The sequence below is a fragment of the Lithohypha guttulata genome (assembly GCF_036872675.1).
Source record: "Lithohypha guttulata strain CCFEE 5908 chromosome Unknown scaffold_3, whole genome shotgun sequence".
NCBI classification, from domain to species: Eukaryota; Fungi; Ascomycota; class Eurotiomycetes; order Chaetothyriales; family Trichomeriaceae; genus Lithohypha; species Lithohypha guttulata.
The window spans coordinates 1,487,405-1,505,150 of NW_027042752.1; the positions used below are offsets into that span (position 1 = coordinate 1,487,405).

General features: G+C 49.1%; 7 protein-coding genes across 7 annotated transcripts; 5 read left to right on the forward strand and 2 right to left on the reverse strand.

The window, feature by feature from the left end:
• Positions 1–1,980: 1,980 nt before the first annotated feature.
• On the forward strand, positions 1,981–3,624 carry LTR64_004324 (uncharacterized protein; the record flags this gene model as incomplete). Its single annotated transcript, XM_064898671.1, has 2 exons — positions 1,981–3,468; positions 3,523–3,624. The coding sequence occupies 2 exons, from the start codon at positions 1,981–1,983 to the stop codon at positions 3,622–3,624; spliced, it is 1,590 nt and encodes a 529-aa protein (XP_064754628.1).
• A 727-nt stretch (positions 3,625–4,351) lies between these two features.
• Positions 4,352–5,380, forward strand: MOB1 (Mitotic exit network component; the record flags this gene model as incomplete). Its single annotated transcript, XM_064898672.1, has 3 exons — positions 4,352–4,793; positions 4,848–4,941; positions 4,996–5,380. 3 exons carry the CDS (start codon positions 4,352–4,354, stop codon positions 5,378–5,380), a joined length of 921 nt encoding a protein of 306 aa, XP_064754629.1.
• Positions 5,381–5,966: 586 nt separating this feature from the next.
• LTR64_004326 (uncharacterized protein) lies at positions 5,967–7,567 on the forward strand (the record flags this gene model as incomplete). Its single annotated transcript, XM_064898673.1, has 2 exons — positions 5,967–6,125; positions 6,173–7,567. 2 exons carry the CDS (start codon positions 5,967–5,969, stop codon positions 7,565–7,567), a joined length of 1,554 nt encoding a protein of 517 aa, XP_064754630.1.
• A 678-nt stretch (positions 7,568–8,245) lies between these two features.
• Positions 8,246–9,973, forward strand: LTR64_004327 (uncharacterized protein; the record flags this gene model as incomplete). The annotated part of the gene is made up of 4 exons (XM_064898674.1): positions 8,246–8,835; positions 9,061–9,169; positions 9,242–9,313; positions 9,377–9,973. The coding sequence occupies 4 exons, from the start codon at positions 8,246–8,248 to the stop codon at positions 9,971–9,973; spliced, it is 1,368 nt and encodes a 455-aa protein (XP_064754631.1).
• Positions 9,974–10,042: 69 nt separating this feature from the next.
• LTR64_004328 (uncharacterized protein) lies at positions 10,043–11,014 on the reverse strand (the record flags this gene model as incomplete). Its single annotated transcript, XM_064898675.1, has 1 exon — positions 10,043–11,014. The coding sequence occupies one exon, from the start codon at positions 11,012–11,014 to the stop codon at positions 10,043–10,045; it is 972 nt and encodes a 323-aa protein (XP_064754632.1).
• A 248-nt stretch (positions 11,015–11,262) lies between these two features.
• On the reverse strand, positions 11,263–14,166 carry LTR64_004329 (uncharacterized protein; the record flags this gene model as incomplete). The annotated part of the gene is made up of 1 exon (XM_064898676.1): positions 11,263–14,166. One exon carries the CDS (start codon positions 14,164–14,166, stop codon positions 11,263–11,265), a length of 2,904 nt encoding a protein of 967 aa, XP_064754633.1.
• Positions 14,167–15,793: 1,627 nt separating this feature from the next.
• LTR64_004330 (uncharacterized protein) lies at positions 15,794–17,542 on the forward strand (the record flags this gene model as incomplete). Its single annotated transcript, XM_064898677.1, has 4 exons — positions 15,794–15,859; positions 15,940–16,945; positions 17,038–17,129; positions 17,177–17,542. The coding sequence occupies 4 exons, from the start codon at positions 15,794–15,796 to the stop codon at positions 17,540–17,542; spliced, it is 1,530 nt and encodes a 509-aa protein (XP_064754634.1).
• Between the last annotated feature and the right edge of the window lie 204 nt (positions 17,543–17,746).

The window sequence follows — 17,746 nt, forward strand, 5'->3', positions numbered from 1 at the left end:
GACCATTCACTGCTCGTCGCTTCTTGGTGTTGACCGACGACACCCACTTGGCTGCTTACGGCTGGCATGTCTAGCAGGCTTCTGCAATGCATTCGCAGGTGCTTAAACTTCACATAGTGTAGCGGCGAAATTGCAAAACAACATCTACCCAGATCGTAAAGGGACTGCCTCCGAAAAGTGAACAATGTCTACCGGGCATCCAACACAAGCTCAATTTTTCGATTCGACCTTGAGGTGATCCTGGTTCTACAAGGTATTTTGACATTTCACGTCGTGCCCTTCAATGCGTCAACCTGCATTATTTCTTGCTTGATAGCCTTTACGTTCGCAGCAGTTCGCATGTTGCAGAGATCACGTCTTGAATATTCTCCGATCTGTGTGACGTGAGCTATAGGGAACAATCGCAATCGTGTTGCAGTTTCACTGTCGAGCCTCGCTGTTGCGCGGTGATCGATTGCCGATTTTGCAGAGAGACCTCTTGACTGAGAGTTTCTCCTCAATCCCAGACAGAAATTCTCCATGAAAAAACGCTGACTCGTGAGGCAAGGACTAACAGAGTCCGTCGAGCAAGGAAACAACAACGTTGATATAGATAATGAATCTGTATTCGATGACTGGCTTGTGAGCTTACGACCAAAGTCTTTGTCATGGATCTCCAACGCTCAAAAAAATCTCGTTCACTTGGCATTGCACAAGTCTCACCCAAACAACCCACTCCAACTTCAAGTTCCAGCACAACCACCCGGCCAAATAGTATTGGGGAAAAGCACAAATCTGCACCCTCAGTGGCCCGCTCGAGGCAAAGCGACTCCAAACGTACTTCTGAGGGCACGAAAACTCACGACCAGGTGATACGGGCTTCCGATTCGCAGCACCCGCAACAGCATAGATCCAGTGCATATTCTACCAAAAGCAATACCAAGGTAAGACTTTAACCATTTCTTATGCCAACGTACAAGGTGACTGATGATTCATCAGTCTGTTGGCAGAGACAACCTACCCCATCTCACCTATGCTGTGGTTGGTAACGCAGAGGTCGGGAAGTCTGCATTTATCCGGCACGCTCTAGACCTACAAAGTCCAATTTCTGGAATTGTATCCTCCAGGGTCCTATCGAACGGTTCATCGTACCACCTACACTTACTTGAGATACCACAAGAAGCTGTCATCTTGAAAAGCGATAGAATCGTGTGGCCCACAGGTAATGAACTTAATGCAAGCCCGGACATCGATGGTGTATTGTGCTTGTACGATGTATCGAATAGGGACAGCCTAGAGGGTCTACCCAGATTGTTGTCAGCGCTGAATACACTGAGGATTGCGACGTGCTTGGTGTCATGCAAAGTCGACGTTCCCAATTGCGACCACGAAATTCCGCCCAACTTCCAACAGCAGGTCAAGGTCCACTGTCCTAGTGTCATCCTCGACGACTTCAGTATCGATTCACCGGAAAGTGCAAAACACTGTTTGCTGCGAGTACTGAAGTCATCTCTGGCAAAGACTCGACAGCCAACTGAAAGGTCAACCTTAGAGCCAGATGCCCACAACGACTTCCCGCCTCGTACATCTTCCCGCACTCAGCTTGCGTCTTCGTCTCGCAATTGCAGCCAGTCGAGACTTCGGTCCGTGCCGTCGACATCGAGAGAGGGTCCATTGACGGTAGTGCCATCACCATTCCCAGGAACTGGCGACGAGGACGACAGCGAAGAACTATTCACCGATGAGGAGGAAGAATGCCTGATCTTGCCTTCGAAAACAGCTCTGTACGTGAATACCAGTAATACTCAGCCGAAAATACGTGCTGGACAACCCCAAACACCAGTCTCAACAACTAGCGCACCCAAAACTCAACTGTTCTCTCCTTCCGAAACGGGAACTGTCGCAGTGCCTGCAACGCCAGACTCTTATTCCGGTCATCCGATCAACAGAAGAGGCAGCGTACAAACCGATGATAGCCGGATTTATCGCACTTTCCTCAATATGGACGAAGACTCAATCCATGAAGACATTGATCAGCCTGACAGCACTACTGATAGGTTGCATGACTTAGCATTGGAGACGGATGATTCTTCAGAGGGTCACACTTTCGACGAGCTTGTAGGCAGATTATTGGCAATGCCAACGTCAAAAAGTGAGCAAAAGTTTGTGCCGTCATTCCTATGTCTTTACCGGGCTTTCTCAACACCGCTACAACTCCTGATAGCGATCATCGAACAGTTTGGCAAGACCAAGACCGGCAATATGGTTGTCTTTACCAAGGCCGCAGAACTGCTACGTTACCTCTCAGTTCTAGGCACATGGACAACATACTACCCTGGAGACTTTGCAGACCCTAAAGTTAGGGAGATGGCAACCACTTTCGTAACAACGATCGAGAAAACGAAGAACTACTCTGCTGCGGCCCGACAAGTTTTAAATAACCTGTCTACTTTCCTACCTGACGAAGACGAGGAATGGGCTTTCGAAGAGGGAGCAGGGTCAGTTAGAAGCAGGAGCAATACTACGTCACAAAAGTCGCTAGGCTCATCCACGAAGAGTGCGAAAGGACGATACGAAGAGGTGCAATACGAGGACGATAGCAGCTGCGATGACGAGGGACCCACACCGTCTCCGCGACACTCAACGACAACATCATCGGCCTCTAGTTTGGCTAAAACATCACATATCTCGAGCCAGACATCTGACAACTTGCACAATCTAGAGACGGCTCGAGAACAAGCCCGAAGGTTACGAGTTATTCCGAGTATACCTGTCAGCAAGACACGATGGCATCAGTTTATGGAGTGCTCTGTGGAAGACTTGGCTGTCGAGATTACACGAATTGACTGGACAATGTACTCAGCGATCCGACCTCGAGACTTTGTGCAATACGTTACAAGATCAAACAGCCAGCGAGTCAAGACTGGACAGGTCGACTTTATCGGAATGATGACGAAACATTTCAATCACCTGGCACTGTTTGTGTCAGGGATGATATTGTTACGCGACAAGCCCAAGCATCGAGCAATGATACTAGCTAAGTTTATGGATTTGGCTTGGAAGGTTCGACAAATGAACAATTACCATGCTCTGGGAGCGATAGTCGCGGCGTTGAATAGCGAGGAGATTGTCAGGCTCGGCCAGACCCATGAACTTCTCACTCAAGAACGGCAGAAACAATTCCTAAGGCTAAAGATTCTGATGGGTCATCAAAAATCTCACGCTGCGTACCGGATGGCGTGGGAAAATTCAGCAAGCGAGCGCATACCTTTCCTGCCTCGCATTCAGGAAGATCTCACCAAGGCTGCCACGGCCAACGCCACGTTCATCAAAAACAAGATTAATTGGAGCAAGTTTGAGGTGATGGGAGAGACTATCATCAGTGTACAAAAGAGTCAAGACCAGCCATACGCTTTCCCTGATCGTACAGTTAAAGGATCTGAGATTACAAAGTTGATCCTGGAAACAAAAGTTCTCGAGGGCGATGAGGTAAGCTCACCACATTCAAACTGTCACGCTTCCCCATAACTAACATGCTTGTAGGAATGTGCAGATCCAAAAGAGGAGTTGTACGAGCGCAGCAAACAGGTCGAGCCTTTGACGACGGGCACGGAAAAGAAAAAGTTTGATTGGTTGAGGCGTTAAGGTAGGACATTTGACTGGGCTTCAGATGTTCAGCACTGATGTGACATGGCGTGATGATAACGATAATGATTTTACGCAGCTATTGTGAATGAGCAGGGCGCTGGATTACGATACGAGCTTGGGCTGGGAACTATACTCTATTTTGTGTTATGGGAGGCTGTCTGTCTACTTTTGATTGCATCTGGGAGACGTCGATCTGTCTGAATAGAATGAGACACATACTATTTTATTGCAACATTTAATATTACAGGTGAATCGCAAGGATATTCGCAGGTACTACAGAAGTACAGTACGTTCGGGATGATAAAGCCTGAAATTTAGACCTCAGCTCCCTAAAATCGTTGGTGGGGCATGCCCCAATGAGCACGGCACAAAGGGCGGTTGCTGCAGTAACGACCACCTCTACAATTCACTCGCGCATTTTCCAGTTTGGTAGCAAGCACTGTATAGTAGCAACGCCATACAGCACCACTACTTACTCAGGACTTTTGTAGCCCCTTCCGATCGCTTAAACTCGAGAGCTTGTGGCTTTGTACCGGCGCTCATACTCTCACGGCATAATTTTGACCAGAACCACCTATTTCCGTCTGTACTCATTGCTTTCTCCAATCGCGATCACTGGAATGCAGTGAAGTGATCAAACAACATCTCGACTGCACCGCCCGGAACACAACAGAAAACAAGAAGATAGTTCACAGAAGTCGACATGACTTCTCTTCTAACCACAATGTTCGTATCTCTCTTTTCTTCGTCCGGTGCTTCTCCTGCACAGGCACAGCCACTTCCACCTCATTGCACCCTCAAACAATCCTCTTCTTGCATTACTGTGAATAGCTACACTTTACACGACACACCCGAGCCAGCGGATGAGCCTTGTTCCCCGCAAGGAGGTCGAGCATGGAGACTTCTCAAAGATGAACTACAACATTCCCCACGTTCACCACTGCAGAAGGAGGAACAGCATGTGAAAGAAAAGCGAGCTGACAGTCTTCTTCCGGAATATAGCAATGCGCGAACGAGAGGTCAATTCAAACCACAGCGAGCGAACAAAGGTACTACCAGCTACCAGCTGAGGCAATTCGCCGAAGCTACACTGGGAAGCGGCAGTCTACGAAAGGCTGTTGTGCTACCAGAAGGAGAAGACTTGAACGAATGGCTGGCTGTCAACGGTGAGCACAGGAACGACGGATCACGATGTGCATGATCACTGACTCAAGTTACAGTCGTGGATTTCTACAACCAGATAAATCTCCTCTACGGTTCTATCACAGAATTCTGCTCTCCCATAACATGTCCTGAAATGAAGGCGACAGATGAGTGAGTTCAGATTGCGTTCTTGCACGCAGAAAACATACCTGACGCATCCCCTAGATTTGAATACCTCTGGCAAGATGCTGCGACAGGCTATCCAAAGCCCACCAAGATGTCAGCCCCCGAGTACATCGAGCACCTCATGACATGGACACAATCACTCATCGACAACGAATCAATCTTTCCCTCCAGAATTGGCGCTCCATTCCCTAAGCATTTCCAATCGACTATCAAACAGATGTTCAAGCGACTGTACAGAGTCTATGCACACATATACTGCCACCACTATCCAGTCATCGTCCATCTCGGTCTCGAGCCACACCTGAACACTAGCTTCAAGCACTACGTCCTGTTTGTGGATGAATTCGGCCTAGAAAAAGGTGGCGGTAAAGACTTCTGGGGTCCTCTGGGTGATCTGGTTGACAGCATGTTAAAGAGCGATTGATCTTGCAATCTTGGGTGTTGGCGGTGCTTTTGGGCCATATAACAACATTCGCTATCGGGAGTGAACGAGGCATACGGACACGAAGATTACGCTATACGAGGCTGGAAGATGGCCTGATACGATGATGATACGGCGTTACAGGAGAATCTATCGAGTCGACCACTTGGGATCGTACACGACTGTTCTCGATTATTTCAACATTTGTATTGTTTACTGTTATGACGAGATAGAGACCAGTGTCGCTGTGGTACTATTGAGTCTACTCTTGGTGAACCACACAGCATGTTTCATCTATATCTGCTGCAAATCGTGTGACTTTCTATCTCAAGCCAACAATGCTGGACGTTATCAGGTGGAGAAGAGATAAGCAAGTGGTTCCTAATCGGCGGGCATGTCCAGGGCTCAATCTCGCCCTTTTCCTCTTCCTACCTACGATTGCCTCTTTTGGCCATATCTAAACGTCCTCCAAGCGTTCGAGAGAGTATGTTGCCAAGCTTGCGGGTTCGTCAATACGAGGAGATGTGACAATGGAACTCATCTGATTGCGAACTGCTAACCGTTCATTCTTGCATCGCCGCGACCCAACATGGCTACAAAAGACAACTCGAACGTAACTCAAACTGTCCCTGAGCTCAACGAAGGAGCTCTGTCTGTTGATGAAATACAACTCAGAGCTCAAGGCCATGTCGGCGTACTCCCCAGACAATTCAGCGCCTTCGCAACTCTTGCTCTAGCCTTCAGCATTGTGCGTCATAACATTTGACGATGTTTTGTCACTGACTCTAGATCTAGACAAACAGCTGGGTCGGCTATGCTGCGACATTCGTTACGCCTCTGTTTGCTGGCGGCGGACCGGCCGTCTTCTGGGCACCTATTGTGGCATGTATTGCCTCCTTCTTCATTACAGCCGGCCTAGCAGAATTAGCTTCAGCATTCCCTTCTAGTGGAGGGCAGTATCATTTCGCGTTCATGGTCGCGCCGAAAAGGTACAGAGCAAGCATTGCTTTTGCTACAGGTTGGCTCAGCTCCTTTGCATGGCTCTTTACTACAGCAAGTGCGAATCTGTTCTGCGCACAGATATGTGTCAACCTCGCGACTCTATACAACCCAGAATATGCGTGGATACAGTGGCAGGTGTGGCTTGTCTATACAGGTTTCATCATTGCGTGCTCCTCGATCGTCATCCTACTACCACGGCTTATTCCCAAGGGAGAGATCGTCTTCTTCTGGGCTTCCGTCCTGGGTTTCGTCGTTTCGTTCGTTGCCATACTGGTGGCCAGCGACACCAAGCAGTCGGCCTCGATTGTGTTCACAGACTGGGTGAATCAGACAGGCTGGAACGACGGCACTGCTTTCCTGCTCGCAGTAGGTCAAGCGATGTATGGTTTCTTATGTACAGACTCAGCAACTCACATCAGCGAAGAGCTTCCTAATCCTGGCCGCAATGTACCGCGTGCTATGTGGGGAACTATCGTGATCGGAATCGCCACGACCTTACCCTTTACTGTCGCCCTCCTGTTCTCAACTCACGACCTCGAAACTGTGTCCCTCTCTTACCTGCCGATAATGGAAGTGTACAGCCAGGCATTGAACAACAAGGCTGGTGCGTTCGTCCTCACATTCTGGATCTTATTCGTGTATTTCGGTGCCACCATCGGCTTGGTGGTGACTTCTGGCCGACTCCTATGGGCGTTCGCAAGGGACAATGGGCTACCGTTTTCGCATGTGTTCGCCAGAACACATCCCACTTTAAAGGTTCCTGTCAACGCCACAATCCTCACAGCCGTCTTCTGCATACTCTACGGCCTCATCTACATCGGATCGACCACCGCCTTCAACAGTTTTATCGCTACTGCCATTCTCTCGCTCAACATCACCTACGCGATTCCTCAATTCATCGTCCTCTGCCGCGGTCGTTCCTCGGTCTTGCCATCTCGCCACTTCGATCTAGGCAGCTTTTTCGGCCCCTTTTGCAACTTGTTCTCAACACTTTGGGTAGCACTTTATGCAGTCCTGTTCTGCTTCCCAATTTTCCTACCTGTAACAGTCCAGAGCATGAATTATGTGAGCGTCGTTATGGCAGGGACGGGGTTGTTCATAGTCCTGGCTTGGTGGCTACCAGGAGGGAATAGGGGTACTTTCACAGGACCGAATGTGAATATGGAGATGCTGAGTGTTGTCAATTAGACTCATTTGCAGGGAGTGTCCAATAACGAAGGCGAGAAATGAATGCGCTTAGCCATGAGACCAAAAAAAAGAGATTGGTGCATGTTTCCTTTGCGGAGCGCTGACTTCGGAATAAACTTGCTGCCATGCTCAGAGAAAGATCTACAGATGTAATCCTGTTGGAAACAACCAGATCGAATACAGTGCGTACAATTATGAGTTCACTGTGTCGACGAAGTCAACATCCGACAAAAGCTCGTTTGCTCACAAGAGTGCATCGTTATAGGATATCAACAATGTGCATAGAAGCTTCGATGCTAATCACAATGCAAAGTGAGGAAATCAGTTTCTCACGGTGGTCAAGTGCCATATAGCTCTTTAGCTTTTGACCACAAACTTGGCTTCAATTGGCTCAAGGAGATCAATAGGAAGAAGTTGCCGGCTGTAAATCATTCGTGTGGGCCACCACAAGCAGCGATTCCAAGCTGCTGCAAAGCATCGTCAAGCCTATTTGTGTTTAAGTTTTGTGCTACTTCCAGGTGTCGTCACCATACAGATGGGCAACCACGAAGGTCAAGACTACTGCCCGAGTCTTGTGCCCAGGATGTGGTCGACAGGCTACATGCAAGCTCGAAACGAGGTCGAACAACAGCTTCACTATTGTCCTGGTCGTTCCTACACCCTGGAGAAGCGTCGAGTATGCCTCAACAGCAAACAGACGAGCGCACACAGCTGCTCAAGAATGGAAGGCCAAATGCTGGATCCGACAACAACGATGCTGGCCATTCCTCAGCCCAAGCAGATTCAGGCGACGAAGCAGACGTCGAAACTGTTGACTTTGAGACAGAGGACGACGAGGACCCTCACTACTGGCCCAACTCTATACGTTACCTTCAAGTCTTTCTGATCTTCATTATCGGCCTGATATGTCCGATGTCATCCTCAATTTTCGCACCAGGAATCGACACCATTTCTTCGGCGTTCGGCACGTCAAACCAGGCGGTGATAGGAGCACAGACAGGATTTGTCTGTATGCTTGGAATCGGTCCTCTGTTCTTCGCGCCAATGTCGGAGACTTTCGGGAGACGTCCAGTGTTCTTGATCAATCTGACGCTCTTTACACTCATGCAAATACCATCAGCTCTAGCACCCAACATCGCGTCGTTCATCGTGTTCAGAACATTATCGGGGCTGTTCGGGTCTGTCAGCGTAGCGAATGGTGGAGGGACTGTTTCCGACTTGTTCCAGACGCATGAGCGGGCTACAGTGTTAGGGTTTTATTTACTTGGGTATGTTGTCATGTGAAGGAGCGCCAAACCATCATGATCTGCTTCATACCCCATGTATGTTATTAGCTAATAGTTGAGAAGACCACTTCTAGGTCCAACTCTTGGCCCATTGTTCGGTGGACTGATACTAGCAGACCTCCACTGGAGATGGCTATTCTGGATTCAACTCATCATTTCTGGCATCGTGACGGTGATATGCTATTTCTTACTATACGAGACTCGCAGCACCATCGTGTTGCAGCAGAAGAAGGAGAGACTAGAGAAAGAGAATGAAGGCAAGAAGTACAAGATCAAAGGGGTAAGCGACATGGGTCTGTTCCAGAAGATCAGTGGTGTAAGTCAACCTTTCCGCCATACTACATTATCTGGTTGTCTAGTCCTGTCCTTTCCATGCTGACGAACTTAGAACTCGACTCGAGCCTGCAAGATCCTTTTCCAACAACCTGTTGTCCTGACAATGAGTACTTATCAAGCTTTGGTATGTAAAGAGCTCCGACTCTGCCTAGACAGCACAACATCCTAACTCCTCTGAACCCTGCAGATCTTCTCAACCATGTACAGCCTTTACACAAACTTCTCCTCTATATGGTCAGACCTCTACGGTTTCGACACAACCGAAGTCGCCCTCTCCTACCTTGGCCCAGCAACCGGCTTCATCCTCACAGCCTGCATCATCGTCCCCTTTATCGACAGAATCTACAACAACCTCGCCAAAACCCGCAACAACGGTAAGGGCAAGCCCGAATACCGCCTTCCACTTGCCAACATCGGCGCCATATGTTTACCGGTTAGTCTCTTCTGGTTCGGATGGACCGTTGAATACCAAAAACCTTGGCCTGTCTCCCTGAGCGCGATGCTGCTGTTCGGAGCAAGTCAGGTGAGTATATTCAACACGGTGCAGAACTACTACATCGATGCGTTTGAGAGTATGGCGGCCAGCGCGCTTGCTGCTGGCGCGTTTCTGAGGAGTATGGTTGGTGGGATTGTGCCATTGTTTGTGCCGATGCTCATTGATAAGCTGGGGTATGGTTGGGGTTTGTCGTTGTTTGGGTTTCTTGCAGCGATCTTGACGCCGGCTCCTTTGCTGTTTTACTGGTATGGGGAGAGGTTGAGGCAGAAGTTTGCGGTGGATTTGTGAGTGGTGAAGGTGTTGCGCTTACGAGCTGCTTCCTCCGACGCTGCACCGAGAGCGCATGGCATTAGCTCTTCAGCACAGATAGATGGGCGTGCCAAATCCCTCCGGACTGAGCCGTTCTTGTTGTTGTCCTTCGGTCTTGTCCTCTTTCCGAAGTACTAATTTCTGTAATCCACCAGCTGGAACAGGGGTCTCTGTCTCAACAGCTTGCAACCGAACCACGCAAGGTTCAGCTAAGGACCCTGATCCCTGCTGATCTGTAACATCCAGCTTCCTCGCCTGCTCTGGCGTCGCTAGCTTGAAATCGTAAGTAGCTCCGTCGCCCTCAGCCGAGGTGACAGCCTCAGTCCCAAGTAAAGCGCCATATAGTTTCGCCAAGACGTTGATATCATCCTGTGGTACCTCAATTGTGATTCCAGCAATACCGACAGCTCCACAAGGGTGATTGACAATACCAGACCTGCCAGCCACCGCACCTTCCGTATACGGCACCCTCAATACACGCGGCGACACATCATGGCAGAAGAACGGCACTTTAGGACGTCGTGAGCCGTCTCCTTCATGGTCACGCGTACTTCTCGGCCGCGTAGTAACCCATCTCAACTCCTCCCCATCTTTCCGCCTCCTCCCACCTGACTTCGGCTCATCATACGTCACACCTGCCTCCCCACCATCCGCATCAATCCTCCTCAAACACTCAACAACATCCTCATACTTACTCTGCGCACCATCCCCCGTCAACGCCCAGTCAATAACATGGTTCTCGGGCTGATTCGCCCAGCCGGGGAAATCTGCGTATGGCTCGACGCCATCGGGCTGTGGGTCGATCCAGCTGAAGAGTTCGAGGTAAGTGCCGTCTTTGAAGATTATGAGCTTGTTTTGGGAGGTTCCTTGGGTGTGGGTGCCGCCTTCGAAGATGGCGAAGTTATTTGAGAGCCAGGAGGGCAAGCTTTGGAATTCAGAGGGTGAGAGGAGGAGGACGATGTGGTCGAGTTGTGTTGTGGAGACTGCTGGAGCTTTGTTGGTTGTAGAGGTGTTTGCCATGCTGTTTAGATGGTTGTTTTATGATGGCTCATTCGCTGTGCGCTTGAGTATCGAGACCTTGCTTATGGCTTATGAGGAGCTAGTTGTGGGGTACAGTGATAGCAGTTATAGGCGAATCTTCGTGGAATGGTGGTTAGTTCACGTGACGGTGCCGGCGCTGAAGAGTACTATACGGCGTAGCCTACCAATCCTGCTAGGTGTTCGTCCAATCGACCTGAGAATTCTCTCTCTACGGACACTATGTGCCATTACTCCTGCCAACTTATACTTCCAACTCTGAGCAGGCTAAGCATACCCATTGGGAGCAGGCCTGCATCTACGATCGTGAACGTCTTGAATACCTGCAATATTTCGGGGCCGTACAGCATAGTGATCCACTTCCAGTATGGATCCATGTTATACCAAGTTGTCAGATCCTGCGACTGACCCGACCTGGACTGTATTCTGTTCAGGGCTTCCTGGATGTCTGTACTGTTGACATGCTCCACGGGTTCCTCCTGGGGTCGTCTCAGAAGAGTCTCGTAGATCTCGACGAGCTGGTTCGTGTAGCCATAATTCAACTCTTCTCGGAACTTGGCAAAATCATCGAACGACATGAATTGCTGCGGGTTATCTGGTCTGTATTCTTGACCAAAGGCCGAGTACTGCCACGGCCGCCTATCGAGATATCGCTTCTTTGCATTCTCATACTTATCTCGCTCTGCCTCTCTGAAGACTTGCATCAATGCACTCGGATCCTTTGTAATCGAATCACGAAGTTGTAGAAGGCCAACAAAGGGACTTTTGACTTCGAGTCCTCCAAGGCTGCCAGGAAAGAAGAAATAACCATCGGGAATGTCCTTGACGTCAAAGCGGTGCTCAATCTGCCTCTTCAACCAATCAATCACACTGTGCACGTCCTGACTACCCGGCTTTTTGAAAAGGGTTCGTTGAATGCGTTGGTGCATGTCAAGCATGGAGTCAAGATGCCCGCGTCCAAAACAATTCGCTGGTCTGCCAAAATTAGACGTAAAGAAAACAGAAGCATAAGTCGAATAAGCTTGTACCCAGGAGAAGATGCTCTTTTCTTTGTCTGCAAGTTGGCGGCGCAATACGTCGATATGTTCGTCGACCATCTCTTCATCAATAGTGAACTTTCCGGTCTTGTCGTTGAGATATAGCATGCCCCAGCGTATCTCACCCTTGGGAAGTACGCTGTCAAGAGGGCCAGGTTGAATCGATCCGTTTTTGCGCTGTATCCGCACGGCTGCGGATTTCGACTCGTCAATATTGATACCCATGACCTTGTTGAATTGCTGAATGATGTTCCACGCTCGAACGCAGGTGTCGTGTGAGGATGACCAGAACCAAAAATCATCGTGCATGCGCCAAAGCAGTTCCCCGCCGGTCTGCTGGTTGACAAGGTAGTCGAGAGAGAATAGAATTAGCTCTCCGAAGAACTCGCTCAGGACATGGGCTCCAGGAGTACCTCGCCTGCGTGGTCGAGGTACTTCGTCTTCGCCCAGGAATTTCAAGGGCGCTTGCAAGAAGGTCTTGAAGAAGTCTAGCCACTTCTTGGACACGCCGAAGAAAGCCAAAACTGCATTGATCGTAGCATGAGGCATGCGAGAATGCCACGAGTGGTACTGAGATCGAAAACAGGTTATTTCACCATCAAGATGGGTCTTAAGCAATATCTCCGTGGATAGCAGGTGGAGCAGCCTCTGCTTAGCGTCCATAGGGTTCTTGGGTTTGTAGGGTCCTAGGTCGATTGGGGCGTTGTCACCGAACAGTCCGTAGCCCATATCTTCGTCGTCTTCTTCCTCCCGTGCCTCTTCAAAAGACTCTATTTGACTTGTTCGTGTACTCTTCCTGGCTAGCTGTACAGCTGGTGCTTGGAAAGCAGCCACCGAGCCCATTGGAGCTGACCTTCTGACCAGCTTTTTCTTCCTTTGCCTTTCAAAGCTTACAAAATCGGCCTCCTCGTCGCCTTCTTCTACTTCCCGATCTTGTGTAACATTGGCAGGGAGCTGCGAAACAAAATAGCCAGCACGGTATGAAAGCTGTCTGATCTGCTGTACAGTCTTACCACCATGAGTAGATGACAGATACCACTCTCGTTGTTGCTCGTCGAGCGGTGTTACCTCACGAGAGCTATCGTGCCAGACCTCCTTGTTATCCTGAAAGGCCATTAAGGCATCCTTGATACCAACTGACCATTCTACACCAAGATATTGTAGAAGAATAGCCTGGAGTACATCCTCGTGCATGTAGATATTGTAGCTACCATTAAGCTGACGGCGTGCTTCTACTGCGACTTCTGGACCCCATGACCACGACTCTAACGCTGTCATGCGCATGTTTAGCACATCCGCCACTTCTGCCAGAATGACCTCGTTGGATGAAAAATCTCGAAGGACTTGCTTTTTCTCATTGTTGAGCAGATCTGAGGCAAGGAGGCCCTTAATTGTTCTTCTGAGAGTATGGGTGTTGAAATTTTGAGCAGCGGACATAGAAGACTCTATACTTCTTACGCTGGAACGTAATTGTTGCAAAGCTTTCTGTGCTTCTTTGCTTCCGAAGACTGTTTCGAGGAGATTTCCAATCGCTGATTGATCAACCTTAGCCTCTTCAAAAACACTTTTCTCCCAATTTTGTTTGGCTTCAAACTTTGCTCTAACAGGTATCTCTTCATATCGTTCAGAAGCTTCCGCTTCGTCCAGACTTGTCTTTTTGTCCTCTGAAGTGGACGACATCAGCCACTCGACAGTGAGCTTCCCATATAGGTCAGCATATTGGTACTTCAAAGATTGTACATCGAGATGACTAATCAGCGTTTGCTTCCACTTCCGCATGATGCTAGGCGAGATGGAAGGGTCAAAACGAGCTTGATCAAGAAAACGCCTGAGGTTACGCAGGTCCGTCTCCAGTTTTGCATTCTTGCTGCTACCTCTCACAATCTTGCCATGCTGATCGGTCGTAATAGAGAAGCAACGCATAACCCCATCAGTTACAGCAGTAAGCATATCAACCGGATCATCGTGATCGTGGGAGTCTGCAATTGTGGTGGCCTTCTGCTGCTCAAATGAATTACGCTTCTTGGATAATTCCTCGAGCTTCGCATTTGTGATGTCCTGGAGAGTTTGCGAGAAGACACTACCAGAAGTAGCCATGATGGTTATTGTGACAAGACAACGAGTTAACGAACAAGCAGAAGGACAGCTGAGACGAAGGAACGTCGTGTTTAAGTAATCGTTGCAGAACAGGCAACAGCATAAGAAGCGCCGTGTCGTCGTGCTAGTCAGGGGAAGCTATCATGGCAGAGGAGGCCCATCATCCAAGGAGTAGATGATGACTTGTTAAAGCTAGGTCTTGGTGGGTATGGCATTAGGAGCAGGATTGGGAGGAGTGCTGCAGTGTTGCAGTGTTGCAGTGTTGCCTGAATATCATCCTTAGCCTCATCTGCGATCTTTAGGGTTAACAACTTTTGCAACAACACCGGCAAGAATTAGATTCTGAGCTTCTTATGCTGGTGTGTCTTCTCTGATTTCTGTTTGTAGACATCAGATGCGAGAATTTTCAGCTGAACTGGATGAGGAAATTTCGATCGTGATTTTGACATGTAGCACAGGGATTCAGTTTCTACTGTCATCGCTCCCCTCAAACAAGTTGTGGTACGACAGCATCCTCTCATGGTCTTCTTCGCCTGTTCGACTACGGCCAAACGCGCATGGCAATTATGGTCTACGTGTAGCAGACTTTCAAACGTGGGCCGACCACAGGCTTCGACGAGCGTTTGGGTTTTCTTGAGTCTGATTGATCGTTCAATCAAGACGACGCAATGAGTGCACGCAATTCACGATGGGAGCTCGGACTTTTGGTGAGACAAAGTCCTGAACACGACAAACGTCGTGTAAAGCTTTCGATCGCGTTCACGACCAGGTAGTATATATATCGAGAGCAAAGAACTCCCATGCAGCAGGCCTACGCTGGGCAGGGCTTGACGCACAATCTGCAGTAATGGGGTAAATTCATACTGTATTTAACACACTTTGGAGGACTTTCACTTATATTTGCTAAGATGCTTTGTTCCTTCACTGCGAGTTTTTCATCCAATTCGGCAGGTGCAATCTCCTACTTCAGACGGGAAAGACCGTTCTGGAGTCCCAACACTACGATGATGCACCTCCTTCTTTGGTCACTTGTTCCTCAAAGCCACATGTTTTACGTTGCATTGACAACACCATTCGTTCAACCAGATATCAACGTTTCGAGTCTCGGATTACAAGAGATCAACTTTCAGCCAGGTCCTCACAAACAGCTGGCGCGGCACCAGCCTCGACTCCATCACACCATCGAGACAAAGTCTTTCTAGTACACCACACAACCATTCTGCCAGGTCCTCAAGCCACGCACGTTCGTTTGGCGTGAAAGCAACCACTCTCTTTCTTCCGTTCAGCTTTCATCTTAACTTTCATACGTGTCTTCACCACATAAGGATTTCCTGTCGCAACCCTCTTCCCACTTCAACGTACGTCTTCTATCCATATTTTGTCAGCCACCACAACAATAAATATCATACAGTGACCCTTGCCGAATGTCACAGTCAGCCCGACCAGCACAGCGAATGGCGATTATAAGAAAGGACTACTTAACCTTAGCCGAGAGTACGAGACCTTTGAGTAATTCCAATTTCAAGGTTATGATAAGACCATTAGAATCGTCGAACCTTTAGGAATCCGTGTTATTGTTCAGAACAGTTCAAGACAGACAACTACACCTCAGCATGGCGTTCGGTCGATGGCTGAACAGGTGCCTGCATTGCATGTCAACCCCATGGCTCCTGGAAGCTCGTTCTTCTGCCTGGTTTGTTGTCGTCGCTGTAGGGGTTGCAGTTTTCAATGTATGTAAGGCTCTTGTATCGTGGATTCTGCTAACTTGTTCAGGAATCATGGCTCTATGCTGTGGTCAGCCCTGTCTATCCAACAGCCTTACGCGACCGGTTCGGCGTCAAACCTGAGGATGTTCAGAACTGGGTCGATTGGCTCTTCGGAATCGAAGCTGCTGGACTGATGGTCAGCTCTCCAATATTCGGGTACATATCTGACCGGATCGCAAAACGAAAGAGACTCCTTGTCTGGAGTACTGTGGTACTTCTGGGTGCACATGCCATGCAGTGTTTTGCCAGACACATGGCTCTCCTCGTGCTTGGCAGGTTTCTCCAAGGCGGCTGCGCAGGCGTGGTCTGGTGCATAGGCCTAGCGCTTGTGGCAGACACAGCCGAATCAAACAGAGTTGGTCAGATGTTAGGCTACGCCTCAGCTCCCTATTCTGCGGCTGTCGCCCTGGGACCAGTCCTTGGTGGTATCATCTATGAAAAAGCTGGGTATTATGCTGTATTCGGTCTTGGCTTCGGTCTGATCGGGTTACAATTGGTCTTGCTGCCTCTGCTCATCGAAGAAAAAGATGTGAAGCAACGGGGTCAGAGAAATGGTTCTAGTGACTCAGAGCTTGTGTCCCAAGTTCAGGTTGTGGAAAAGCCTGAGGTCAAGAAAGTGCCAACCACACGCTCTAGGAAGATCGAAACAGGTGTGTTCTCGATACCGCTTGGGGACGACCTGCATCCGACTACGTCAAAGGAAAGCACCTTATCCGCATCGCAGCCATCTGGTGATCGGTGGTCGACGTCTTCTCTCCTGAGTTCTGGCAGGTCAATCAAGAGACGAATATCGAAGTCTCCGCTGTGGATCCTCATCAAGTCTCGTCGACTGCAAGCAACCTGTCTGGCAAACATTGTCACTGCTATGATCCTTGCTAGCTTCGATGTGACCTTGCCTCTCTTCGCGGAAGAAATCTTTGCATGGACACCACTTGGGAGTGGACTTCTGTTTCTGGCGCTGGCAGTTCCCACCGTCCTTCAGCCGCTTTGGGGACGACTGGCTGACAAGTATGGTAAGTTCAATCTCAACTCTCGGGGTGTGGCTGGAGTGCAACGCAGCCTTTCGATGCACGTGCCTCACCGATACTCCTACTGACCCCTACAGGTACACGTTTTCCAGTCTTCACTGGCCTCTTGCTTTGTGTCGCACCATACGCATGCTTAAGACTGGTCAATCACAAGTCAGTGGCACAAGTGGTACGTCTGTCTTTCATTCTCCTAGCCAATGCTGACAGTACTTGCAGGTTGCCCTGTGTTCTCTTCTCTTCTTCATTGGCTTGGGTGCTTCACTCTCTCTGGCAGCCACCATGGCAGACTTCTCATGCGTCGCGAACGAAAAGGAGAGAAAGAGTCCAGGCTCAATGGGTAAGACCGGGGCACTGGCTCAATCATATGTACTCTTCAACACTTCGTGGGGTATTGGGGAACTGGTAGGGTCAAACATCGCAGGTATCATGCGTCAAGGAAACGGCTGGGGCATTATGGGCTGGTGTTTTGCCGCAATATGTGGCGCGGGAGCCATTATCGCATTACTGTGGTGTGAGGGCTGGATCGTCGACAATGCAAGTAGAAGGCAGCGTGAGAGGAAGGAAGCATATTCGAGTGCTTGAGGAGAGAAAAGTCACCCCCAAACTATAGACAAGAGCGAAAGTTGTGGCTCGTGAGCATCAGCCAGTGAGTCTTTCCAGAAACAGCTCAAAGCAGTTGCGATAGCGATACAAAAATCGTGTCACGGGAGAAAATCCAGTTAGCTAGAATAGGTACGTAGCAGTTTTAAACATCTCTTCTCTGAATGATCTGGTCTGCAGTGAGGG